We start from the raw sequence: 26,846 nt of genomic DNA on the forward strand, positions 1-26,846 counted from the left end.
TCCTTTAGAGTTTCCGGGTCGTCAACAGAGGGGTTAGTTTTAGGAGTAGAAGCAAGCCGGGTTATCCACCTCTTATCAGAGGATTTCAGTCCTCCTATCCCATGTGGCCCAACACGAGAAGAGGCTTCAGCGGGGACCAGTCCTCTATTAGAGAGGGGCTGCCTCTCTTAAGGTGGGCGTACACTGGTCAGTGGGGGTAGTTAGCCCCTCCCACCGACGACTCCAATGCCTAGCGTCACCCATTACCCGCAAATATGGGTGACTTAAAACCGGATCATTGGAGCCCGACTCTTAACAGACTTAGTCTGCACCCAATGGGGTCTGCCAGAGGGTGATGGCGTCTAAATTTGTACAGGTTGAGATGGCATGACATCCATCCCACCCTGCGCCAAATCCAAAGCAGCAGTCAAAACCTAAGTCGTACAAGCTAAAGTCGTCAACAAGTTCATGCCCAAGAGGAAGAGATGGGAGAAAATAAGAAGTAATCAAAGGAACGGAGAGAAAGTGCTGACTAATTTAGTTGGATCAACAGTTGGGCACCGAGGTCCAGTGGGGAAGTAGTTCCCATTGTTCATTAGAGCCCAACTGCTAGTCCCTAAGCCCCCCATCCTCATCAAGGCTTCAGCATCTGGGGGGCTGTGGTGGATAATGTGGGAAGGAGGGCTGTGGCACCCTAGCAGTACCAGCTGAACTCGGTTGAGTCCCTTGTTAGGCTGGAGGAACGTAGAGAGTAGAGGTCCCCTTTTTTGTTTGGTTTCATTTGTTGATGTCGGCTACCCCCCAAAATTGGGGGAAGTGCCTTGGTATATGTACGTATGTAAGAATATAACGACACAAAGTTAATTTCTGAGAGAAATTATGATATGAGAACCATTAATGAGTTCAGGGATTTGGTTCTCAATTGCCAGTCACCCAGTTCACCTAGGTCTAGAAGAGTGCTGAATCTTAGCCTGGAGTCCAGGACAAAGAAAAATGGATCTGATCACCCAACTCATCCATGTGGAACTTAGCATGCATGTCTCCTTACAGGTTATGTCCACAACGGCTGTTTGATGGTATAGGGCTAACTTTGACTTTACCTATCCATTTTCTCTGTTGGAGTTACTGTCTACAAAGTACCTTGCAGAACATACAGTAGTACAATGAAATAATTTTTTGGCAGTATCTTTCAACCCCTAATTCTCCTTTAAATTTCCTATCATTCTCACCTAAAGCTCAACTATTCAATATATGGTCTACTTCCGACTTAAAATTAATCCTTCAGGCCGACAATATGCATGACTAGGGATTTCAATAGCACAATATTGAAGTACCACTGCTTGTTTATTGTATACTTCTTGTTTTGTTTGTTTTAAATCTGCAATGCTTCAGATTGAAGGATTTTAGAAATTTTCTTTTTAGTAAACAATATCCCTTAATAGAGATCTTCATTTCCAGGTTTGTGCAGCTTTCCAGAACACCTCAGTGTTTCGCCTCAAGAAGACCTGGGAGAGAGTCTCAAAAACGGTTTGTAACAATTCAATTTCCTTTTGAATTCAATCAAGCTATAGAAGAAGGCCTTTCCTAGGCTCTCCACACAATCTCATAGACCTTTGTGAATAAGTTATTATTGCTAATAAAACAAAGTACTGTACTATATTGACACACTTCCATTTTCCTCTAAAACGGTAATATGAAGCTTACCTCATCATAGTATAAAGGTTAAGTTACTTTCCAGGCACTCAAAAAATATACTGTACATAATTTGATTTCCTTCTGTATGCCCTGTAGTAGTTTAAGCAATGCTGGGTCTGGTTAGTACTTGCTTGGAAGACCATAAAATTAAAAGCAAGCATTCCTGGCCCATAAATTCAAATGGAGGTGAGAGACCGGGTTTAAAAGCCTTAACCTTAAAAAAGAACAGAACATAGAAACTCACACTAGACCCTGAAAGCCTGCTGTACAAAAACATTCCTCTGTAAGCTTTACATGTATCCAATATGCGAAAGTAAGCACAGTAAAGTATTCTGACTTTCTTTTTTCCCTTCCAACTGAAGACTCGGCAGACACTGGAAAAGCTGCAGGCACTTGTGTCATCGGACGGTCGATTCCGGAATCTTCGTGATTCCCTCCACCGATGTGACCCTCCTTGCATCCCTTACCTAGGAATGTATCTCACCGACCTCTCGTTCATCGAGGAGGGAACGCCCAACTTCACAGATGATGGCCTCCTTAACTTCTCCAAAATGAGAATGGTAAGTGATGAAACCAATCAAATTACCCTCTTCTTTTAATACAAAATCAACAATTAATTGAAGGCAGGTAGTGCCAAGAATAATCATGCCTCCTCCTGCTTGCTTGCAGATTGCCCACGTCATCCGTGAGATTCGCCATTTCCAACAGACACCTTACAAGATTGAATACAACCCTCGTGTTACATCCTATCTGCTCGACCCGTCCCTCCTGCTGAGCGACGACAACCTCTACCGCCTTTCTCTGGACTTGGAACCTCGTAGATCAACCCTCACCAACGTCACAGAGCCCCTCCTTCCATCCACTGCCGCAGGAACGGCTACGACTGCCACCACTACCACCACCACTTACTCCTCATCTTCCTTCTCCTCACTTTCCTCATCTTCTTCAACTACTTCCTCTACTTCTTCCTCATCTTCATCCTCATCCTCATCTTCATCCTCCTCTACTTGTTCATCCTCTTCTTCCATCTCGCTTTCTTGACAACGACATCTTGCAACCAATGACATCTTGGTTAATCTATGATGCTCGCCCTTCGGCATAAGGGGTTAATCAATATATGACCCTCGACTTTTAACAAACATGTCGATTAAGCTATGATGGTTACCATCCAGCATAAAAGGATCAATTAATTCATGATGATCACACCTGAACGTGAAACAGTTAATTAATCTATGACCCTTCCCCTCGTAATCGACAATAATCACCTTTTTACCCACCATTAACCCCACATTAAGGGGTCGGTTACCTGATGCGCCTTCTCCAATGCCTCCTAACAAAGGCATCCTCTTCCAACAAACCTCTTCTCTCCAGATTATCCTTCACATTATCTCACCATCTAATTCTCCTCCTTCCTCTCGATCTTCGCCCCCTTAACAAGTTCCTACCAAGCCCTCCTCACTCCCTCCTCACCATCCATACTCAACACATCCCCAAACCATCTAAGCCGTGACACTCCTATCTCCTCTGTAATCTTCACATTATCTCACCGTCTAATTCTCATCCTTCCTCTCGATCTTCGCCCCCTTAACAAGTTCCTACCAAGCCCTCCTCACCATCAATACGCAACACATCCCCACACCATCTCAGCCATGACACTCCTATCTCCTCCGTAATCCTTACTACGCCTGCCATTCTTTCTATTTCACCATTCTAAAATAATCCCCCCTTTATCATTAAACAGCTGATCGATTAACAAAGTTTGTTCCTCAGCACGAAAGACAATAAGTTTGGAAAACCCAATGCACCTTTCTGTCAAGTTATCCATGATCACCTTAGATACCTTAACAGTAGTAAGATTAACAACTCTAGCATCCTAATATGGTACAATAACATTTCAACAATAATATAAATGTAATAAATGTAAGTAATGTATGGCTTTAAAAAATATATATTTTCTCTTGTGATATACTGTTGAAGTATTGCTCTTATATTGGCATTCTTTTGGAATCTACATTCATTAAAATTCTAACATTATCTCGTAGAGACTTGTCTAGATATTTGTTTCCCAATGACAGACTATTTTCTTAATGTGACAACATTAAAACCTTTAATGATTCTCTCGGCTTTTTATTTGCTTTCAATTTGTTGATCTGACTTTGTTGATTATACACTATTATTATTATTATTAATAGCTAAGCTACATCCCCAGTTGCAAAAGCAAGATGCTATAAACCCAAGGGCTCCAGAACACGCTGTCAAGGATTTCCTTGCTGGTGACAACAGAACCCCAGGTAGAAGGATAAGGGATCCCTCTTTCATCAGGCATCACATCCAAAGCTCCTTCTGCAGGTGGAGTGGCAAACAAAGAGAGCACAGCAGCAGAGGCCCTGGGAGGCCTAGCATTAGCTAAAACCTTAAATTGTCTGCAGACGGAACGCCATTGATGTCAATGAATGGCCACAAGGTCCTTAGGTCTGAGTCCCTGGGAACATTGTCATTGATCTTTACAATGGGTCTTAATTCAAGGGGAAGGACAGAGAACGTCTCTTTCATTAGGGCAAGGAGATGAACCTGCTTCACCTGAAGTTTCCCCCGAGGGCAGATCATAGTCACCTTCCTCCTTTGGTTTACCTTCGATGGACTCCAGTTTTAGAGGAAAACAATGCAGGTCAAACTGAAGCCAAAGAGTCCCTCTTTAACCTTCATCCTCTTGTCATACTCAGAACAATATAAAAGCTGCCATGACCTGCACTCATCGTAAAAGAATGAATACATGCCCCCTGCGAATAGGACACAAAGCAAGGGCATCCACCTCCGGCCTGCTTATGAACCTGCCATAATCTAAACCAAATTTACAAAGGAAGGCTTGCATGCCAACATGTGGAGTCTCTATTTCCCACAATTTGGAAAGAAAAAGGATAAATGAGTTTGAAAACCACCATTATTTGTCAAGATCAAAGAGCATGTGGATACAGCTCTGCGGCTAAAGTCAAAGGGGTTACTCAGTGTGCTGGCATGAGGGCGGGGCTTACACGCGACCCACCAGTACCTACCAACACACTTATAAAATTTCAATAGCTGTGTTCCAGCTTTGCTGAAATCATACTCCTTTCAAACAACAAGGGCTTGTAATTGTGCAGGAACAAATAAGAGTAATAATCGTATGAGGAAACATACCCCAATCCTCTTGGGGATCCAGAATGACATCCCTGAGAGGGTAGAGGTTAGTGGGACATAAAAAGTAGAATATTACTCACCATTCTTAATCCTCCCATATCACGTTGTCATATACTGTACTAAGTGACAAATCACTTCTGATAAAAAATCCCCGGTTCAATTTGCAAATCATTGAAATATCTGGAAATAGAAGATAATGGTTACTGGAAAATTAATGATTTAATCAAGAGTTAATAAGCATTTCGCTAAATAGATTGCAATACACAGAACATTAAACTGAAAACTGAGACATATAATATACTAAACCACCGTGGTGGGCCATAGTTGGTGAGCATCATAACTTCATGTTACCCTCTAACCTAACCTAACCTAACAGGCAATGTCTTCAAACTAACTTGCTTGCAGTCTTCTTATACATCAAATATCGCATTAATTACAAATGGCACAGGAATAAAGCTATGCTGATTTATAAATGGTACTTAGGGTGAAACCCTAGTTTGATATCATGGTCCCTAATTCTAAAAAAGGTAAAAAAACAGTTTCAGCCAAACTTGGATATCCAATATAAAAACCTATTTTTTCTAGCTTATATAGGAATGTTTTTTCCAATTTTTACCTTGATTTCTGCTGCAAATAATCAGATTTAGAGATAAAGGGACCCCCTTAATAACTACAATAATTGGATTTCACAGATAGAAGTCAGGGTTTTTGTGTGGGAAAATACAGAAAACTAGTAAAATAAGAGCGCTGTCTAACCTAAACACACCAGTCATCATAAAAAAAAGTTACCATAATCAAAATTGAGTAATAGAAATGTGACATGGTCAAAACACTGGAGCTTTAGTTTGGCAGACTTCTGGAGACGCTTAGAAAATGTGATTTTCCATCCTATTTTCTATGGAGTCGAGTCATTTGTAACAGTGCATATACGTTATATTACAAATATCTTACTTAATTGAACTAACACTTTATTGGTTTTTCCTCTGCCGTAGCTCGCTTTGTTTGCGATAAAACATTACCTCATTGCTCCTATGTTTTGGGAAGAGGAACATGCTTTGCTATGCGTGTTAGCCCAGTGGACTAGTATTTCGGAGTAATATACCACCACGGCACTTACCTTGCCAACACTTCCTGGTAGCACTGAAAGTTTGCACATAAACATGACAAATTCATAGATAATTTGTATTTTTCCTAACGATACAAACCTAGCTATTTACATGGGGTGATTACTTCGGCGCAGCCGATGACGAGCCATAAAGTTTTAACGAGGGTTTCCTACCCCACCGCTAGTTAGCGGGGGGGTAGGGAGGGGTAGCTAGCTACCCCTCCCCCTCACACACACCGGAGAGTACTCCACTTTACTTAGAGGTAGGACTTATCTTGGGGGACATGGCTGGCGGGCACATAACTGTAAATACAGTACAGTAGCTAGGTTTGTATCGTTAGGAAAAATACAAATTATCTACGAATTTGTCATTTGTTCCGTAACTGAATACAAACCACGCTATTTACATGAGGTGACTTAACCCTTAGGAAGGGTGGTAAGTCCCGGTCATAATGGCTTTGGCTTGCCCGGGGATTCCATATTCGAGTGATCAAGTACTCGGACAATAGGGAATCCCTGCTCCTCGCTGGCGGTTGTGAAACTGCCGCGGCCTACATAAGGTGTGTGCGAAGGTGAAAAGTGACTTGTCCCAGGTAGTTGCCCTGGAGTCCCTCAGAAGGAAATCCAGGCTAGGACTCTCCTAATACCACCTCGTCAGGGTATGGGGACATGACAGTATTACACATAATACTAGGAACACAAGGAAGCATGGTTTACCTGCAGTGGTTTGAGGTCAGCTGTGCAGGGAACCCAGGATGCTGCTTTCTCCGTGGGAGGAGAGGATGAAGAAAAGAATAAGGGCCAGACAGATCTTTTCATTCATGCAGACTAACACCAGGTAACAATGCCCTCAACCTTCTGCCACTTGTCCATCAAGGAGCCTGAGGTTCAGACCAGCTGTTGTGAATCCACCACAGGGCCGATAGAAACGTATCGAGCCTCCTGTGGGTCATGTCTTGCAGGTAAGGGGCTGAGAAGAAGGTCTGAGGCTTCAACATCCCCGCTTGCAGGACCTGCGTCACTGAAGATGCTCCATGAAGGGTAGGGACGTATCTAAGCCCCTGACATCATGGGTTCTAGGGCGATGCGACGGAGAAGGGTCAGGATTCAAGGCAGAGTGTAGCACCCTGCGAATCCAGGCCGAGATGGTACTCCTGGAGACCCTTCTCCTCGTTACCCAGGATCCACGAACTAGACTTGGACCTGGAGACGAACTGCAGCTGTTCTCTGAAGACACCAGCTCGGACTCCCTACCGGTAAGGTAGGAGATGGTCTGAGTCATCTGCTACAGGACAGAGACCCGAGCCCTGGAAGGAGTCGAAGCGGGTCCGGCACTCCCGGATTCTGAGTCTCGGCAACAAAACTCAGGGACGAACCTGAAGTTGTCTGCCCCTAACCCCCTGAATGGGCGAAGTCGTAAGAGAGACCATGTGACTCGCTTGGCTGAAGATAGGCTAGCAGGAACACTGTCTACCCAGAAAGGTGGTGGTCTGGGGACTACGTAGTGGTTCGTCAGGGGGGGGGGTCTCTTTAGAGACTCGAGGACTCGAACCACATTCCAAGGAGGAGGTCTCACCTTCGACTGAGGGCAGGAGAGGACAAGGCTTCGTATGCAAAGGAAGAGTTCCAGCGGGGGGAGAAATGTTTGTCCTTAGAGCCAGGAGGCAAGCCTTAAGGCTGAGGGATAGCCTTTCACAGTCGAAACTGAAAGGCACACTTATCCCGCAATCCCACTAGGGGCTCCGCTATGCTGGAAGCGGCAACGTGTGGAGGGATGCCCTCTCCCCGACACCGGTTACAGAAACTCGCCCTATCGCCTGGGAGATTACTTGCGGAAGACTTGCGCAGGTGTCCAGGCCTCCTTTTCGCCACTTGTTGCGAAAATCCTCTCTCTTTGAGGAGGTGCTGGATAGACTCCCGGCGGGAAGAGGAGCAAGCTACGGAGGCAACACATCGATGGTGTCCCACCGTTGCTGGAAGGCCTCCTACCAGAGAGCCTTGGGATCCGTGACCGGGGAGCAGTACAGCGGGAGCTTGCAGCTCAGTGCTGTAGGATCCAAAGACCACTCGGAATGTGGTGTCCGTGACACACTGCTCAGATTGTCGGCGAGCCCATTCCTTTGCCTGGAATCAAGCGAGCTGCCAAGGAGACCGAGGGGGACTCGGACCATCCCGGTATCTCTACCGCAGGATGGGATGGTTGTGCTGAAAAGTACCTCCTTGTCTGGGCCAGAAAACCATCACTGTGGTGTTGTTGATCCTCATAACCACAGAGTAGTCCGCCAGGCTAGGTGGAGCTACTGAAGAGCCAGAAACACAGTTTCTGTCTCTAGTAGGACTAGAGAAGGTTCTTCCTGGTTCTGACCCCCGGCCTGAGGACCCGTGGATCAGAACGTGGGCCCCCCCCCCCCTTTTCTTTGACGCGTCCGAAAACAGCATCAAGTTAGGGGGAAGGACGAGAAGGACCACTCCCTCTTGTAGGCCCTCGTCAGCTTCCCACCCCTATGGGTTCGTCTGTACCGGTTGTCCCCTAGGGGTCTCGGCGTCTGGGGAGACGCGCCCCCGACTCCCCCGTGCCCTGAGTCGCCACTGAAGAGAACTCAACCTGGGGCGACTGTGGAAACCCGACGGGCCAGGGAGGGGAGACGTAACAACCTTGGGTTGGAGGGTCTTCTCGTGTGAGGAAAGGTCTCGCGACCTTCCTCTGCCTTGGTACCCTGACGTCTGAAGGGAAGGCTACGGGAGATAAGAGCCTAAGAGCAGGCTCGGTATACCAGACTCTGAGAGGGCTGCGGGGAGGACTCCTCGAGGATCACCATGATCTTTAGAACTTGGTAAAGTCCGAGGAGCTTGTCCCGATGATGAAGAAGGGAAGCCTTCGAGTCTGCCAGGATCGGCCAGCCACCCAGGAACAGAGTGGCTGGATGCCGATGCTGAGCGCCCGTGAAGAGATCCGAGAGAAAGTATCGGAGAACTGTTGAGGTGCCGTGGAGAGGCCGAAGCACCGCCCTTGAACTGGTATACCCGCCTTCCAGGCGGACTCCAAAGTACTTCCTTGATGATGGGTGAACCAGGACCGGAAGTACGAGACCTACCAGACCAGTGTACCCATGAAGACTTGTGGTCTCACCGCAAAGCTGACCTCGTCTGCTGTCGCTATGCTGGACAGAGACTGTTTGACAACCCTGTACAGAGTCAAGGAGGCGACTACGGAGGCCTCGAAACCCATTGGCCACCTCTTGGAGGGGGCGCCTCTCCGACATGGACTGGACTTCCGCCCGGAGGACCCGTCCCCTCACCGATCCCTACCCAGGGAGGAGGGAGGGGCTCGAAACCAACCGGGATTGTTGAAGGAGACAAGCTCGGAGAGCTGGCCCTTGGCCTAGTCTCTGGCACTCTCCATTCCCTGAGACCAGGGCAAGCTGCACTGGCGTAAGGGAGCCCTTGGGTGAGTAGAACTCGGTCCAGGACCGAATCCTTCCCATACCAAAGAGGAATCTCTGAATCTGGGATCCCCTTGAGGTTTCTCCTGAGGGCCAGAACCTGCCAGAAAGCAAGTTCTGACCCCTGGACCTCATCCTCCTGATGGACTGGCAGCAAGGTCTCCCATTCCCGGAGGCTCTTCCTGGGAGACTCGTAGACATGCCCCAAGGGTCCAACTGGATCCTGTCGGATCCTTGCGGAAGACAGGGCCTCAGGATCCCTCCTAGGAGGGAAAAAGGACCCGAGCGATGAAGGCTTCACCCCCTCCGCACGATAGGACCCTCAGGAAGAGGCGGATATTCTCCCTATGGAGTGAAGGGGGAGAGGACCGGGTCTTCCGACCCTCCTGGGGATGGGCAAAGCTCATCCGCGGGGGAGGGGAGATGGAGACTGAGGAGGGCTCATCGCCTGCATAAGGACTCGCGAAGGGACAGGATAGTCCTTGGGGAAGATACCATGCCAGGGATTCCTCTCACCCCCTTCAGGGGGAGAGGAAGCTGCTACTGATTAGTGACCCCAGTCAGAAGGCACAGACTCATCGCCTGTTTGAGCGCTCTTGACGACGGCATCCCACCAGGGATGCCGACCAATCCTCGCGCTGACAGGGAGTCCCTCTGGAGGGAAGAGGTTTCTCTCGATCCTCTGGGTGAGGTGACACATGGGGGTTCGCCCGTAGAGAAACTGCAGTGAAGGGAGAAGAGACCTTTGACCTGTCCGGAAACCTCCCACCCCCCTCCAGAGAGGGCGCTGCTCTGCGCTGCGGGGGAGGGAAACGCGGAGGTGGCCTGACTGCCATTAGCCCTGATGTAAACAGGGCGCGGTCGTGTCGGAGAACGGTGCGCCACCAAGCTGACGATCGCGCGAAAAGCACAGATCTGGGTAGCGCGTGAATAAAGCATGCGTACCAGATAATCGCGCCCACATGCCCGCGAACTCGCGTGAGCGTGGGCGTATCGGCGACCGCGTGAACGATCCCCGCGTCTCCGCACTTATGAAAATAGCTGGCGCTTGCGCGTGAAAGATCGTGGGCGAGGGAAACCATCCCACGCGCGAACGATCTCGGCGAAAAAAGATCGCCAGTGCTAGCGCCGACGGCGATTGCATGTGGGGAACCATCCCACGCGCGGAAGAATAACGCAGAAGAAACGCTGACGATCTTCGGTGCTTACGCGAGTACGAAGATCGTCGGCGCCAGCGCGAGAGAAAACCGTAGGAGACAGTGGGCGGGGACTCATAGTGCCCGCGTGCGAAAAATCTCCAACTATGTAAGGCGATCGTCGGTGATTCGCGCGAGCCCGGACGATCTCCAACGCTCACGCGTAAGCGACGATTGTCGGAGCTCGCGCGCGAGAGAAGATAGTCGGCGATCACGAGCGGGAACCTCGGTGCCCGCAAGCGGACGATCTACGACGATCGCGAGCGGGGGACCGCGCGCGGACGATCCGTGCGATGATTGCGTGAGCCTCAATGGTCGCGCGCGGGAAACTATCCCGCGAACGGAACGATCTTCGGCGCTCACGCGTACTGTGAAGATCGTCGGCGCTCGCGCGCCTAGTGCCGAATCCGAAGTTCGGCGGCGAACGGCCGTCGGCGATCGCGTGCGGAGAACCGCGCGATAGCCTCGTTGTCGTGCGCGGGAAACCATTCCGCGCACAGAACGATCATTGGAGCCTAAGCGTACTAAGAAGATCGTCGGCGCTTCCGCTTAGCGCCGGATCTGAAGATCGCCGGCTAACGGCCGTTGATGATCGCGTGCGGAAAACCGCGCGCAGGAAACCATCCCGCGCACAGACCGATTCTCGGCGCTTACGCACACTAAGAAGATCATCAGCGCTTGCGCGCCTAGCGCTGGATCCGAAGATCGCCGGCTAACGACCGTTGCCGGGATGACGATCGCAAGCGGAAGGGCCTTGAAGGTTGCGCACGGGAAACTATCCCACATGCGGGCGATCGACGCCTACGCGTTAGCGCGAACAGAAGATAGTCGGCTAACAACCCTCGACGATCGCGAGATCGCGCGCAGGAAACCATCCCGCGCGCGGGCGATCATCAACGCTTACGCGTTAGCGCGAACAGAAGATCGTCAGCTAACGATCGTCGACGATCGCGAGATCGCGCGCGGGAAACCATCCCGCACGCGGGCGATCATCAACGCTTACGCGTTAGCATGAACAGAAGATCGTCGGCTAAACCGTCGACGACCGCGAGGTCGCGGGCGGGAAATAATCCCGCACGCGGGCGGTCTTCAGCGCTTATGCGTGAGTGAAGATCGTAGGCTCCTGCACAACAGAAGATCGTCGGAAATGGTTGAAGGATCGCTAACTCGTAGATCAGGAACTGGGATGTGTCCCTAAAAGGGAAAGCATCCCCTGAAGAGGACCAGGAGGTCTACCCCAGTGCCGACGATCAACTGAAGGACTGCTAAATACTCCGAGGAGTGGTCTCTGTGAGGTACCTTTCCCGCGAACGGGAGAGGTGGCCTTCGTAGAAGAGACTTAGAGACACCGAAGGCTGAACTGCTGGTGAGCGCCAGTGCGCTATATCAGGAACCCAACGATGTGCGCAAATGCGCAGGGAACGTTGGTAGCAGCCTAACTGGATACTGGAACAGGTAGTCTCTAAGGCAGTCTCAGGAACAGCAGGAACAGCAGTCGAGCGCTAGCGCGTAAGGGAACGTTGGCGCGCAGGTGATACCTGGCACTTAAGGGACTTAAGCGGGGTTTACACGGCCGAGCAGCTCGTCGAGCCCGGTTGTCGAACCTACTTGTAGAACGGCTCGAAGAGCTTTCAGACAGTACATCGAGCCTCAGTGTGCCTCGTGCTAAAACAACGTCAACATGTCTCTCGACCAGGACGATTTGATAGCCATTGCTTTAGCAGTGGTACTAAGAAGGAAAAAAAAAAGACCAAAAGAGAGAAATTTTCATATACCAACTTGCTTGTTGCTTTAAAATTAGAGCCTGATGACTGGCGCAATTATTTGCGTATGGGTGAAGACACGTACATTGACCTACCGAATCGTGTCAGCCCTTTCATTACTATGAGGAAGGCCATAACTCCACATGAAAGACTGAGTGTCCGCTATTCCTTTGTTTCAGGCTACTTTATTGGAATAGTCTTTTGATTTAACTTTCCATAAAGCTGGATGAGCTCGATATGCATGTATGAAATCAAGTACGACTTCCTTCTCATTCTTACTTTCATTAATGGCAGCAATTATGCATTTCTTTGATGATGTTTCCTCTAGCAGGTTTGAATAACAACTGAGCCTGAGGTTCGATGCTCGACACCCGTTCACACCGCTCGTCAAACAATGTAGCTCCGCCCACAAAAGTCAAGATGAGCCTGACTTTCATCGAGCCGCTCGACGAGCGCGCTCGACAACCAAATAGCCCGTTTACACGCTCGAACATCAATTCAAACACAGGGTTGTCGAGCCAGGCTCGACGAGCTGCTCGCCCGTGTAAACCCCGCTTTACTCAAGGTGTGAGAAAGTCTCTCCTGCCCCGAAGGAAGGAGCCCGTTAGATAACGGGGGCTTGGGCGCCCAAGGCGCGTCTGCAGTCAGGAACGGATACAGCAGGCAACAGGAACACTGAGGGATGAGAGACCAATGGTCTAACGTAGCCTGAGTAGCGAGGCCCCGAGGGGATTGTACCAACCGTGTGTCACACAATTGTACATAATTCCTTTTGTATATAATATGCTTGTATCTTCGCTCTTCCCTCGCACTCAAACGAACATGAAAATTCATGTCTGCTGTTTTGCTCTGAACATTGTCTGTCTCTCGAACATGTTATGTCCTGTTGCCTTGAGGTTTTGTATATAAAGAAGAGTGTTCCTTAATATATAACTCAGTCGTTTCCAATCTGCCTTTGAGTTCACACCCTCTCTCCCTCCTTCGTCACATTGGTGACCCCGGAGTGACTCGCTCCTCCCGCCTCCCCACCCCCCCCCCCTCCACCTCTCACTCTCACCGTTACTATGACGCCGTCAACGCATACCTTCTGCAGCAGTACTCGCCGTCGCCAGCCGCCCGTAAAGCAACGCCTTTTCAGCTCTCTCAACAACCGTTGGGGGACCAAAGGGCTTCGCTCACCCTCGGGAAAATGACCAGTATCACTCGCCTGCAACCTGCCGCAGACGGCTCTCCTCGTGAGGTGAACCTGCTTCGTGCCCTTATGGACAGCCACTTCATGACCTTCAAAACCTCCATCAACGCCTCCACTCGTGACGAAGAGGACACCTATTCAACTTCAACCGAAGCTGACTTGCATGCTGCAGAGCATACACGCCTATGAATGCCGTAGACATACACGCCTATGAACGCCGTAGGCCTATGAATGCCGTAGGACACACTCGCCTATGAATGCCGTAGGACTCGCCTATGAATGCCGTAGGACACACACGCCTATGAATGCCGTAGGACACACTCGCCTACCCCGTGACGAGCCGGAGCGGCAACAGCCACCCATCATCCACCACTCGCTCGCACCCCAACCAACGACTTCTACAGCCACTCACTGCCGTTAATCAGCGCAGTTTTTACTACTACCTCTCCAGATTCAGGGCACCTATTTAACATGTTCAGTATGTCATTTTTAGAGGGGGAGCCATGTACCAACCGTGTGTCACACAATTGTACATAATTCCTTTTGTATATAATATGCTTGTATCTTCGCTCTTCCCTCGCACTCAAACGAACATGAAAATTCATGTCTGCTGTTTTGCTCTGAACATTGTCTGTCTCTCGAACATGTTATGTCCTGTTGCCTTGAGGTTTTGTATATAAAGAAGAGTGTTCCTTAATATATAACTCAGTCGTTTCCAATCTGCCTTTGAGTTCACACTCCTCTCTCGGCATCGTCACATTGGTGAGTAACGGTGAGAGGCGGGGGGTGGGGGAGGCGGGAGGAGCCTGTCACTCCGGGGTCACCAATGTGACGAAGGAGGGAGAGAGGGTGTGAACTCAAAGGCAGATTGGAAACGACTGAGTTATATATTAAGGAACACTCTTCTTTATATACAAAACCTCAAGGCAACAGGACATAACATGTTCGAGAGACAGACAATGTTCAGAGCAAAACAGCAGACATGAATTTTCATGTTCGTTTGAGTGCGAGGGAAGAGCGAAGATACAAGCATATTATATACAAAAGGAATTATGTACAATTGTGTGACACACGGTTGGTACAGGATAGTTGCAAGACCCCGAAGGGTCAATGCAACGAGAAACAAAAGTTTCTGCGTCACTAAACACCGAAGCGTAGAAGTGACTAAAGTTACGGGAGCCCGAGGGAACTGCGTAACTAAGATCTGAGACCCCGAAGGGTCAGGGAAAAAGAGAAACCGAAGTTTCCCTGACACTAATACCGAAGTGCTAGTGACTGAACAGCAAGCTGTTGACAGGAACAATCCTCCGAAGAGGAGTCTCTATGAGTGGTCTCTCTCGCGAACGAGAGAGGTGAGCACTTCGTAGAAGAGACGTGAAGGAGCCCCGAAAGGCCGTGAGATCAGTAGACGTAAACAGGAACAATCCTCTGAAGAGGAGTCTCTGTGAGTGTCCTCTCACGCGAACGGGAGGGGACACTTCATAGAAGAGACAAAAGGAGGGATCCTCCGAGGAGGAGCCCTTAGTGCGGCCTCCTTCGCGAACGAGAGAGGGCCGGACTGATCCTGCAGCTGCTCAGCCCCTTGAGCGTAGCTACAGAAGCGACTGCTCAGCCCCGAGAGCATAGTCGCTAGTACCATGGTCTAGCCTTGCAACCGCTCAGCCCCTTGAGCAAGTCACAAGGGCGGTCGCTCAGCCCCAAGAGCATAACCGCCAAGGAACAAGGAAAAGTAAAAGGGAAGTTAACTAACTACCCTGGAGGCGAACCTCCTTATCGTTCTAGGATGCGGGGGGAAAAAAAAAAAAAAAAAAAAAAAAAAAAAAAAAAAAAAAAAAAAAAAAAAAAAAAGAGCTGGCAATAATCACGGGGGAACCTCTAAGTGAAGGGAACGCCCCTGACGAATGCCTGAGAGACGGCGGCGAAGCAGACTCCCCAGGATGAACAGGACAGCTCTGTTTCGAAGGCACACACAACAGGCACGAAGAAACAGCATCGGAAACTGGAAAATAAAACAGAATAATTATTTAACAAAAAATTCCCCAGGGTGAAACTCCGAAGAGAAACCCCGAGGGAAAGAACATAAGAACGAAAGAAGGTATGCGCCCCCCTCCCCCACCCGGCATGCCCAGGTGAGAGGGGGGACGAAAGTTAACAAAACAGAATTATAACATGATAATTATGCAACTGACTTTGAATGTTCCAAGGATCCCCGACCCCCGAAGGGACGTGATCCCTGAGCTGAAAAGTTAAAACACAATTATATTCGTAAAAATAATTGAGACAAAAAAAAGACGAAATAGCGACTCTGTTCTGAGAAGCTATCGTAGGCGTAGTACGGAGTAAGAGGTGAACGACCTCAAGAGAAGGGCCGGACTCCACGAAAGGCAACCATGGTGGCCTAGAAGTGCAAGGCCGTGATCACGGAAAGATCGTGGTGGCCTAAGCTGGCGAACTCTAGCTGACGTACACAATACACACCGCACAACACCGAAAGCAAAGGAAACATGACAAATTCGAAGATAATTTGTATTTTTCCTAACCATACAAACCTTAGCTATTTACATTGGGTTTACCTTTTAGCGCAGCTGAAATGACGAGCCAATAGTTTTAACGAGGGTTAATTAATCCCCCGCTAGTTAGCGGGGGGTAGGGGAAGGGTAGCTTGCTACCCCTCCCCCCCCACACACCGGTGACTTGCTTCACTTCACTTAGAAGTAGGACTTGACTTGGGGGTCAGGGATGGCGGGCACATATGTGTAAATAGCTAAGGTTTGTATGGTTAGGAAAAATACAAATTATCTTCGAATGTCATTTGTTCCAAAACCGAAATACAAACCACGCTATTTACATTGGGTGACTTACCCCTTAGGAAGGGTGGAAAGTCCCCAGCCTTACTGACTTCGGCTTGCCCGGGGGCTCAATCTCTCAGTGAGCAGCACTAGAGAAAAGGAGCCCCTGCACCTCACAAGTTCCTAGCATCGCTAGGAACAAGTGGCCTACATAAGCAGTGTGTGGAGGAAAGAGTGACTCGTCCTATGAAGCTGACCTTGAGACCTTTAGATAGGAATCTAGGATAGGACGTTCCCAATACCACCTCGTCAGGGTATGGGGGGCGCAACAGTATTAAGCTTAATACTAGGAGCACAAAGAAGCATGGGTTACCTGCAGAGGTCAAGGTCAGCTATGCAAGGACCAGGATGCTGCTTCCCCAAGAGAGGGGATAATGAAGAAAGAAGTAAGGGTCAGACATACTCTTTCATTCACGCAGACTAAGACCGGGTAACAACGCCCTCAACCTACTGCTACTTGTCCAAAAAGGAGCCTGAGGTTAGACCAGCTGTTGTGAGCCACCACAGGGCCGATAGAAAACGTATCGAGGCTCCTGTGGGTCACGTCTTGCAGGTAGTGGGTTGTGAAGGTCGTCTGACTCTTGCAGACCCCAGCTTGAAGTACCTGCGTCACAGAGAAGTTTCTCTTGAAGGCCAGGGATGTAGCAACACCCCTGACATCGTGTGCCCTAGGGCGACGTGACGGAGGAGGGTCTGGATTCAAGGCATGGTGGATAACCCTTCGAATCCAAGCTGAGATGGTGTTCCTGGTGACCCTCCTCTTAGTCCTGCCTGTGCTCACAAACAAAGCTCGCACTTGAGGACGGACTGCAGCCGTTCTCTTCAAGTAGTGCCTCAGACACCTCACTGGACATAGTAGCAGCTGGTCTGGGTCGCTTGTTACAGAACGGAGACTCGCGATCCTGAAAGAGTCGAAGCGAGGATCCGGTACTCCAGGATTCTGAGTCTTGGCAACAAACTCAGGGACGAACCTGAACGTTACCTCCCCCCATCCCCTTGAATGGGCGATGTCATACGAGAGACCATGAAGTTCACTAACCCGCTTGGCCAAAGCCAAAGCGAGTAGGAAAGCCGTCTTCCAAGACAGGTGGCGATCGGAGGCCTGGCGTAATGGTTCGAAGGGAGGTCTCTTAAGAGCCCTGAGGACTCGAACCACGTTCCAAGGAGGAGGTCTCACTTCCGACTGGGGGCAGGTAAGCTCATAGCTACGTATGAGTAAAGAGAGTTCTAGCGATGAAGAAATATCCACGCCCTTCAGCCTGAAGGCCAAGCTTAAGGCTGAGCGATAGCCTTTCACTGCCGAGACAGAAAGGCGCATTTCTTCCCGTAGATAAACGAGGAAGTCCGCTATTGCTGGAATAGTGGCATCGAGTGGAGAGATACCCCTCCCACGACACCAACCACAAAAGACTCTCCCCTTTGCTTGGTAGACTCCCTCAGAGGACCTTCGCAGGTGCCGAGACATTCTCTCCGCAACCTGTTGCGAAAAGCCTCTCTCCGTGAGGAGACGCTGGATAGTCTCTGTGAGGGACGCCGGAGTGGGGTTGTCTGAGAAGCTCGTGTCGTGGAGGAAGTTCCCTCGGGAGCTCCGTCAGGAGCTGCAGAAGGTCCGGAAACCATTCCGCATGATGCCCTAGCGGAGCTACCAGAGTCATCGAACAGTTGACCGATAGTCTGGTCCTGTTGAGCACCCTTCTCATCAGACAGAACGGTGGGAAGGCGTACACGTCGATGTTGTCCCACTGTTGCTGGAAAGCATCTTGCCAGAGTGCCTTAGGGGTCCGGGACTGGGGAGCAGTACAGGGGCAGCTTGAAGTTCAACGCTGTCGCGAACAAATCCACAGTCGGGGAACCCCACAAAGTCAGGACTTTGTTGGCTATCTGAGGATCCAAAGACCACTCGGTACTCACTATCTGCGAGGCCCTGCTCAGACTGTCGGCGAGCACATTCCTCTTGCCAGGAATGAAGCGAGCTGATAGTGTTATCGAGTGGATTTCGGTCCACCTCAGAATCTCTACTGCAAGATGGGATAGCTGCTGCGAAAAAGTGCCTCCCTGCTTGTTGATATAAGCCACTACCGTGGTGTTGTCGCTCATCACCACCACGGAGTGACCCGCCAGGGACCGTTGGAACTGCTGAAGAGCCAGAAAGACAGCCTTCAATTCTAGCAGGTTGATGTGTAGGCACTTTTCTGATTCTGACCAAAGGCCTGAGGCCCTCTGGTTCAGAACGTGCACCCCCACCCTTCTTTTGACGCGTCCGAAAACAGAGTCAATTCCGGGGGGAGGACGAGAAGACTCACTCCCTTCCACAGGTTCTCGTCGACCAGCCACCACCGCAAGTCCGTCTGTTCCAAAGACCCCCATCGGAATCAGAATGTCCGGAGAATCGGATCCTTGATTCCACCGGGACTTGAGCCGCCACTGCAGGGATCTCATCCTGAGGCGGCTGTTTGGAACCAGACGGGACAGGGAGGATAGGTGACCTAAGAGATGCAACCACAACTGGGCGGGGAGCTCTTCTCGTCTGAGGAAGGGTTCCGCCACCCTCCTCAGCCTTGCTATCCGGTCGTCTGATGGAAAGGCTTTGTGGAGATTGGTGTCTATTAGCATGCCTAGATAAACCAGTTGTTGGGACGGCTGCAGAGAGGACTTCTCGAGGTTTACCACGATCCCCAGATCCTGGCAAAAGATCCAGAAGCCTGTCTCGGTGCCGAAGAAGGGTCGACTCCGAGTCTGCTAGGACCAGCCAATCGTCCAGATAACAAAGGAGACGAATGCCGTTCCTGTGCGCCCAAGATGAAATCAGGGTGAACACTCTGGTGAACACCTGAGGAGCTATGGAGAGACCGAAACACAGCACCTTGAACTGGTAGATCTTGTCGTCTAGGTAGAATCTTAGGTACTTCCTGGAAGACGGATGGATTGGGATCTGGAAGTACGCGTCCTTTAGATCCAGTGTGCACATGAAGTCTTGTGGTCTCACCGCAAGTCTGACCGTGTCTGCTGTCTCCATGCTGAACCGGGTTTGCTTGACAAACCCGTTCAGAGCTGAGAGGTCAATGACAGGTCTCCAGCCTCCAGACGCCTTCTTTACAAGAAAGAGTCGACTGAAAAAGCCTGGGGAGCCGTCCACGACCTCCTGGAGAGCACCCTTCTCGAGCATGGTTTCGACTTCGGCCCGAAGGGCCAGCCCCTTTGCCGACCCTGTGGCATAGGAGCTCAACGACACTGGATTCGCTGTAAGGGGAGGTTGAGATGTTGTGAACGGGACGCGATAGCCTTGGCCGATCACTGAGACCGTCCAAGCATCGGCCCCGTGTTGCTGCCACCTGCGGACGCAACGCTGAAGGCATCCCCCCACAGGTGGACACGCAGGGGGACTGCCACCCCTAGGGCTTGCGGCCGCGGCCGCCACCCCTAGGAGTCTTGCCTCCCCTGGAGGACTTACCGCCCCTCTTGACCTTGGCTGGAAAGGGCTGGGGCTTAGACACCACCTTCTTAACTGCGGGTGCCTGCTTCGGAGCCTTACGAGGCTGCTGCTGCTGTTGCGGCGGAGCTGGAGGCTTATAGGGCCGAGCTGTAAGGGCCCTATGGAGGAGGGAGTCCGTGCTGGATTTCCTCCACCTCTCAGCCGTTCGCTCCATGTTCTGAGGCTCAAACAGGTTCTCCCCAAGAAGGGAAGCATGTCTGAGCCTACACACATCCACGGCGGGGACCTTCGGATGGAATCTCTCGGTCACAGCATCGCGCCGCTTCAACACCGAGTTGGCCCACAGGGTGGTGACCTGGTGCGCCAAAAACTCGATGGAGCGGGTGCCCGAGAGTAAGAAGGTCTCCAGGGCCTTCCTATTGGTCTCATTAGACAAATCCTCCGAGCGCAATAGGATGCCCAGAGTTCCTAGCCAAAAGTCCAGCCACGAAGTGGCCTGCATGGCACACTTCGCGACCTTCTCATGGCTAAGGATCTCTGCCGCCGAGAACGACACCTGCCGGGCAGAGAGCTTCTCAAGAGGAACTCCCTTCGCCAGCTCCTCCACGGAGTGATGGAGAGGAAGAGCGAGGCTGGACTCACCCAAGATCTCAAAATACCTCCTCTGCTGAAGACGAGGAGGAGGGATGAGCTTGTTCCCGGCAGAGGAACGACTGGAGGAGGCAAGAATCGCGAGCTGAGCGTTGGCCCTAGCTCTGGCACTCTTTAGCCCCCGAGACCAGGGCAGAGCCGCATTGGACTTAGGGGCCTTCCGAACGTCAAACACTTCGTCCAAGATAGTGTCCGTGCCTTCACGGGGGGCGATCACGGGGTCCATAAGCCCGTTAAGTTGCCTTATCAGGCTCAGGACCTGCCAGAAGGCATGTTCGGATTCCTGCTGATCTCCTCCCTGCGGGCTGGCAGCTAAGTCTCCTGTCCCCGAATCTCTTCCTGGGGTGAAGCGTGGACGTTCCCCCAGGGAGCCGCGGGTTCCTGGCGAATCCTCGAAGATGATTTCGGGACGGTCTTGGAGTCCTTGGATTTCCTCCTGGGAGGGATACAGGATCCCAACAAAGAGGTTCGAAGAGCCCCTTCCGCACGAGACGACTCTCCTCCATGAAGCGAAGTCTCCCCCCTTGGTGCCGAGGGGAAGACTACAGCTTCACTGGACTCACCCGAGGACGGAAAAGCCTCGTCCACGGGAGAAGAAGAAAACGCTCGAGCAGGAGAAGGGGGCTTCGCGACAGACTTCTTGGGAACCAACTTCGCCCTGGGGGAAGTCACCACGAAGTCCACTCCTCTCTTTCTCTTCAGCGAAGGAGAGGCAGCCGTTGGTTTGTCGCCCTGATCGGCGAGTGCTGGTTTCATTACCCTCACTAATGCCCGCATCAGAGGACCAAACCCAGTCTGTTGCTCCACGGACACAGAGTCCGAAATCCTCGCTGGAGGGAAAGGGATCGGGCGATCCTTTGGAGTGGACACCACAGTACCTGACTGAAAAGAAGGGGGGGAAGAAGGATGCACTAACCTCTCCGCAGAGTCTTCCCTGTCCTGCACAACAGTCCTGCGTTTGGATGGAGGCGATCCCGAGCGCTGACTGGGAACACGCGTTCCTGCTGCTACCACTGGCTGCGAAATTCGCCGCGAACGATGGTCGCGCGAAGGTGAACGGTCGCGCGGGGCGCGCAGGCGAGTGGTCGCGCGGGCGCGCAGGCGAGTGGGCGCAAGGGTGCACAGGCGAACGAGTGCGTGGCCGAGTCGGCGAACGAATGCGTTGGCGCGATGGTGAGGGAACGCGTTGCCGCGTGGGCGAGGAAGGTCGCAGGCGACGTAGGTCAGGAGACATTAGCGCGAGGGAGAGCGATTGCGAGCAGGCTATCGGTGGTGAGCTGGCGAACGCTGACGCGCAGGTGAGCAATGGCACGTTGTCGCATGGTGACGCGTTGGCGAGCGATAGCGCGCAGGACGCGCAGGTGAATGATCGCGCAATGGCGAGCTAGCAGATGGCGAACCATGTCCTTCCAGAATCTCTGGTCGACGACGCGTTGGAGAACGTGTGCGCGCAGGCTGTAAGTCACGCGGGCGGTCCGGAGATCGCCGATGATCAGGTGATCGTTGACGCGTAGGAGAATGCTGACGAACAGGCGATACTAGGATCGTCTGTGAACGCTGGCGAGCAGGTGATCGCTGGCGAGCAGGTGATAGCTGGCGAGCAGATGATCGCTGGCGAGCAAGGGGGCAACGCGTGAGATCCTGTGAAGGAGCAGTTGGCGCGGCGCGTTCACGAACAGGAACAGAAAGCGCGTATGCGCGTGGGCGAACATGTGCTTTAGAAACAAGCGCTGGAGAACGCGGACAATGTTGAGTAGACACAAGACGAGGATCGTGAGAGAGCTCAGGAGACTGATGGTGCGCAGGGTGCCCAACAGGGACTGCAGGATGATCAGAGACCACAGGGGAGCGCTGGCGAGCAAGAGGGCGATGATCCTCAAAAGAGCACTAACGAACGGGAGAGCGCTGACGCTCAGAAGAGCGCTGACGAGCAGGAAAGCGCCTGTGCGATAACACTGCAGAAGGGCGAGCAGGAGAATGCTGGCGCGCTAAGCGCTCTTCAGGAACCACAGGATGGAGGATGTCCTCAGGAGAGCGCTGACGAGGAGGGCGAACATCAGGAGAGCGCCAGCGAACAGGTGAGCGCTGACGAGCAGGAGAGCATTGACGAGCAGGAGAGCATTGACGAGCAGGAGAGCGCTGACGAGCAGGAGAGCGCCTGTGCGCTAACACTGCACGTGAAAGGGAAGAATCCCTTTGCCCCGAAGGGACCGTTGCCCGTCAGGTGACGAGGTCCCCAGAAGGTGAAGTTATAGCAGGAGTAGGAGAACGATCCGCACAGAGGTCCAAAGGAGCCGGAGCTGTAGGCTGAGTACGACGAGGAGAGTTCCCTTCGGATGAAGAAGATCCAAAAAGGCGCCTCTTAACCCCCTTATAAGGGGAAAGGAGGCCCTTGCGACGCAGCGGACGGTGAGCCTTACGGCGAAGGCGGCCACGGGGAAGATCATCAGGACCATCAGTCCTCCGAAGGGGAGTCTCAGTCAAGGCACTCCCCTGAGAGGGAAGCTGAACAGCAGAAGAGCCCGTAGGACTCACTTCCCCCTTCGAAGGATGTACGGAAGGGGGAGGAGAGCCGTCAGCACCAACATCCTCAACTGCACCTGCAGAGGATTGCCCCGCCCCATCGGAGGCCTCTGCCACCACGACGTCGACAATAGACAGAGGGTCTACCTCTGCTATCACCGGCGACTGCTTAACAGCGGCCCCCAACAAGACAAGGTCAATCAAGGCGACCCTGGAGGGCAAGCCCTTAAGCCCCAGGGAAGCCCAAATCTGTAAAAGATCATCATTAGACAACGAATTATCAATAACCTCCCCCGGAGGAGGAGGGGTAACCGCCCCGCTACGGGAGGCGACGCCCTCTCCCCCCACCCAAGGTCGGGAAACAGAACTAGGGCCTGCGCTACCACTCGGTCGACTCTCCTTAGGAGCCAGACGAGGGGGAGCTTCGGAGGAGGTTTGGGCGGCGAAAGAAGAGTCCCGAGAACCCTCCTCCTTCAAGGCAACCCCCAAAGGAGAACGGTATCTCTCTGACTTCTTCTTACGCCGGCGGCCAAACCTCTCCCACTGGGAGGCAGACCACTCCCTACACTCACTACACGTTTTCCTGGTCACACCGTCGGCCCCGACACTGAGGGCAAAGGGTGTGAGGATCCGTATCCCAGGCTGACATAAAAGTCCCACAAGGGCGGCCGGCAACACCAGGGCACGTACGCATAGTAAAGATCAAAAAGGTAGTCAACTTCAAACACACACACAAGCTGTAGAGAGAAAGCAGAAAAAAGATTAAAGGCTGTCAACGAGGACGACGGACAGACACGTCTGTTTATCGCCGAGCCAAAAGTGAAGTGAAGCAAGTCACCGGTGTGTGGGGGGGGAGGGGTAGCAAGCTACCTTTCCCCTACCCCCCGCAAACTAGCGCGGGGGTAATTAACTCTCGTTAAAACTATTGGCTCGTCATTTCAGCTGCGCTAAAAGGTAAACCCAATGTAAATAGCGTGGTTTGTATTTCGGTTACGGAACAATTACATTTTCTATCCACAAAAATATATATAAACATCAGAAATGTTTAAATATATCCAGAATAAGAAAAGGTAAGTTAAAAGACAAAACAATAATGGCCCTCAAGAGAGCATAGGAGCGGAAACCTCCGATCACTATGCAAGCCAAAAGTAAAGTGGAGTACTCTTCGGTGTGTGTGAGGGGGAGGGGTAGCTAGCTACCCCTCTCTTCCCCCCCCCCCCCCTAACTAGCGATGGGGTAGGAAACCCTCGTTAAAACTTTATGGCTCGTCATCGGCTGCGCCGAAGTAATCACCCCATGTAAATAGCGTGGTTTGTATTTCAGTTACGGAACAAATGAGAAGCAACAACTATTGTCCGTCTAAACAACAGAATCCGCATGTCAACTGCTATGCCATTTTTTAGAAGGCCAGATGAATTCTAAAATTGCAGTGAACTGGATAATCTGGAAACAAAGCAACATATCATGTTTCAGCATTTTTATCCTTTAATTCATAACCAAAAACAAAGGACAATCAGGCATTTTTACCCACAATGCATTGACAAACAAACCAAAATACCATCGGGAGAAATACTAACATGGCAGCATTAACATCCTTGGGATGACAATAAGGAACAATATTAACCAACAAATATTTCCATAACCATTAATTTGTGAAAGACTCGAGTAAGTTTTACACATGAATCATCTGAAAAAATATATAAGTAAAAATATAAGATATCCAAATTTATCCGAAACTGTAATACTACCCTAAAAAGTTGAGGTTTTGAGGGCTAGGGTAAACTTAAGTTATATATATATTTTCCCTCATACTTTAATACATACTTGTAAACGTAATGCATTCCTCTATGTGGTAGAATAGCAAATATTTGGTTTCATTATAGAACAGTGCAATATTATTTAGGCAATTAGAAGTCATACAATTGAATAGATTTTTGCAAATACTATACACTACAGTATTTTGAATACCATATACTGTACTACTGACGGAAACTTCTATTAATGAAGTTACAGCTTTTAATAACAAATACCAGTTTTGCTCCTTTTGTCATCTTAGCACAGGCTACAGGAGCTTTCTTCCATCCAGTAAGTTACTTGTTCTAACACAATAACAGAGTCCAACGTTTTAAGTTCTAAACCTCTTTGGTTATTTGTTTTCACTATTGGAATAAACAATATAAATCCAGCTCTTGTTCATCATATCAATAACGAAAGGTTAGAGTAGAGATGTGTTTGATATTCCAGTATTTAGCCTGATGATGGGAAATGGAAGCCAAGTCCATGTTCGAACAGAGGCTCGATCGCCAAGTTATAACAACTCACCCCTTTGTTAAGTTTGTATAAAAGATAATGAATGCCGAGGTACTAAACCATGGGGCGGAGCCTTTGTAGGGTGACGGCCAGATCCCGTAGAAAACGGGAATATTTTGAACTGTGGCCGTCGTTCTAAAAACGATTTTGGCGGGAGAAGCTAACTTAAAAAACCCACCTAACCTATGCTAAAAGCCATATCCTTACCCAGGAGGGCTTCGCCCACCCCCCGGACCACCCCCCTTACACAAGTTTCCTTACCTACGAGTACGACGGGAGAAGCTAACTTAAAAAACCCACCTAACCTATGCTAAAAGCCATATCCTTACCCAGGAGGGCTTCGGCCCCCCGGACCACCCCCCTTACACAACAGTTTCCTTACCTATGAGTACGACGGGAGAAGCTAACTTAAAAAACCCACCTAACCTATGCTAAAAGCCATGTCCTTACCCCCCCCCCCTTTACACAACATTTTTAAGATCCGTAGACCATTTCCAAACGTTTTTATTCTATACAAGATAACAGTCGGAGCGATAATAAGCAAATTAGGACGCTTGCCCGTAGCGCTACAAACCACCCCACGGGGCTAACAAGCGCAGCAAAATATGTTACGTTTCCAAAATACAGGAGCAACGATGTAATATCTAAACGCGAGTGAAGCGAGCTACAGCAGAGCAAAAACCAATAGATCATTCCCTCAATTAAGTAAGGCTGTATTTCTAATACGACAAATACTGCTATGCACGACTCCATAGAAAACGGGATGGAAAATCACGTTTTCTATGCGTCCGGAAGACTGGCGACCTAAAGCTAGTGTTGTGACCGTGTTTCATTACTATTCATCTTTGGTATTATTTTACTGTATTACAGGCCAATGTAACCTAGGAAAAAACTACTTTTTCTTATAGAAAAAATTACGCTCTTCGAAAATGACACTCGTTCCCGTCGCAAATGAATAGTTTCAGAAATATATATATATATTTTATTAATAATATTTTACCCCAGGTTTGACTGTAATAATATCCATTAATTTGTCTTTTCTACAAACCTCTTATTGCACTGTTGGTAATCCTTAAGCTTAAGTGATCAAAATTGCAATTTTGGAATGTCTATATAACGAAATTGCTTTACCAGAAACGTCAGTAGAACTTCAACATTATAAAAAAATACAACATAAATTAATAGAATATTATAAAATACGAAAAACAACTCACAAGATCACAATACGAAATCCTCATTTGTTTTGATGACGTCATCAAACAAGGATAGTGAAGCCGTATGAAGAAGAAAAGAAGATAATAGGAAACGTGCTATTCAAGAAAGAAGGATTAGAGAAAATAAAAGAACATATTTACCAAATGTGGAAAAAGAGAGAGAAGAAAATAAAAGAATTAGAATAAAGAAAACCAACAACTGAACTGAACTGAACCAATAATTTTATTTCCAAATAAAACATTTATTTAACTATTGAATTAGTTTAGATAATAAAACCAAAATTATGCTAAATATATATATATATATATATATATA

The 26,846-nt window shown here is 50.0% G+C and overlaps 1 protein-coding gene and 1 long non-coding RNA gene across 3 annotated transcripts in view; one reads left to right on the top strand and one right to left on the bottom strand.

The window, feature by feature from the left end:
• Nucleotides 1–3,790, top strand: part of LOC137625319 (ras-specific guanine nucleotide-releasing factor 2-like) — a 96,836-nt gene extending 93,046 nt beyond the window's left edge. For both annotated transcript variants that reach the window (XM_068356154.1, XM_068356155.1), the window contains 3 exons: nt 1,438–1,506; nt 2,037–2,234; nt 2,344–3,790. In XM_068356154.1, coding sequence (XP_068212255.1) covers nt 1,438–1,506; nt 2,037–2,234; nt 2,344–2,715 — 639 coding nt within the window. In that variant the 3' untranslated portion in view covers nt 2,716–3,790. The remainder of the gene's footprint in view (nt 1–1,437; nt 1,507–2,036; nt 2,235–2,343) is intronic.
• The window catches only part of LOC137625320 (uncharacterized), an 85,552-nt gene extending 58,940 nt beyond the window's left edge, over nt 1–26,612 (bottom strand). Inside the window, exons 1-2 of the long non-coding RNA XR_011040837.1 lie at nt 26,531–26,612; nt 4,932–5,031 (exon numbers count right to left, since the gene is read on the bottom strand). This is a non-coding gene — a long non-coding RNA (uncharacterized lncRNA). The remainder of the gene's footprint in view (nt 1–4,931; nt 5,032–26,530) is intronic.
• Between the last annotated feature and the right edge of the window lie 234 nt (nt 26,613–26,846).

This window comes from Palaemon carinicauda, chromosome 32 (genome assembly GCF_036898095.1).
Source record: "Palaemon carinicauda isolate YSFRI2023 chromosome 32, ASM3689809v2, whole genome shotgun sequence".
Taxonomy (NCBI): domain Eukaryota; kingdom Metazoa; phylum Arthropoda; class Malacostraca; order Decapoda; family Palaemonidae; genus Palaemon; species Palaemon carinicauda.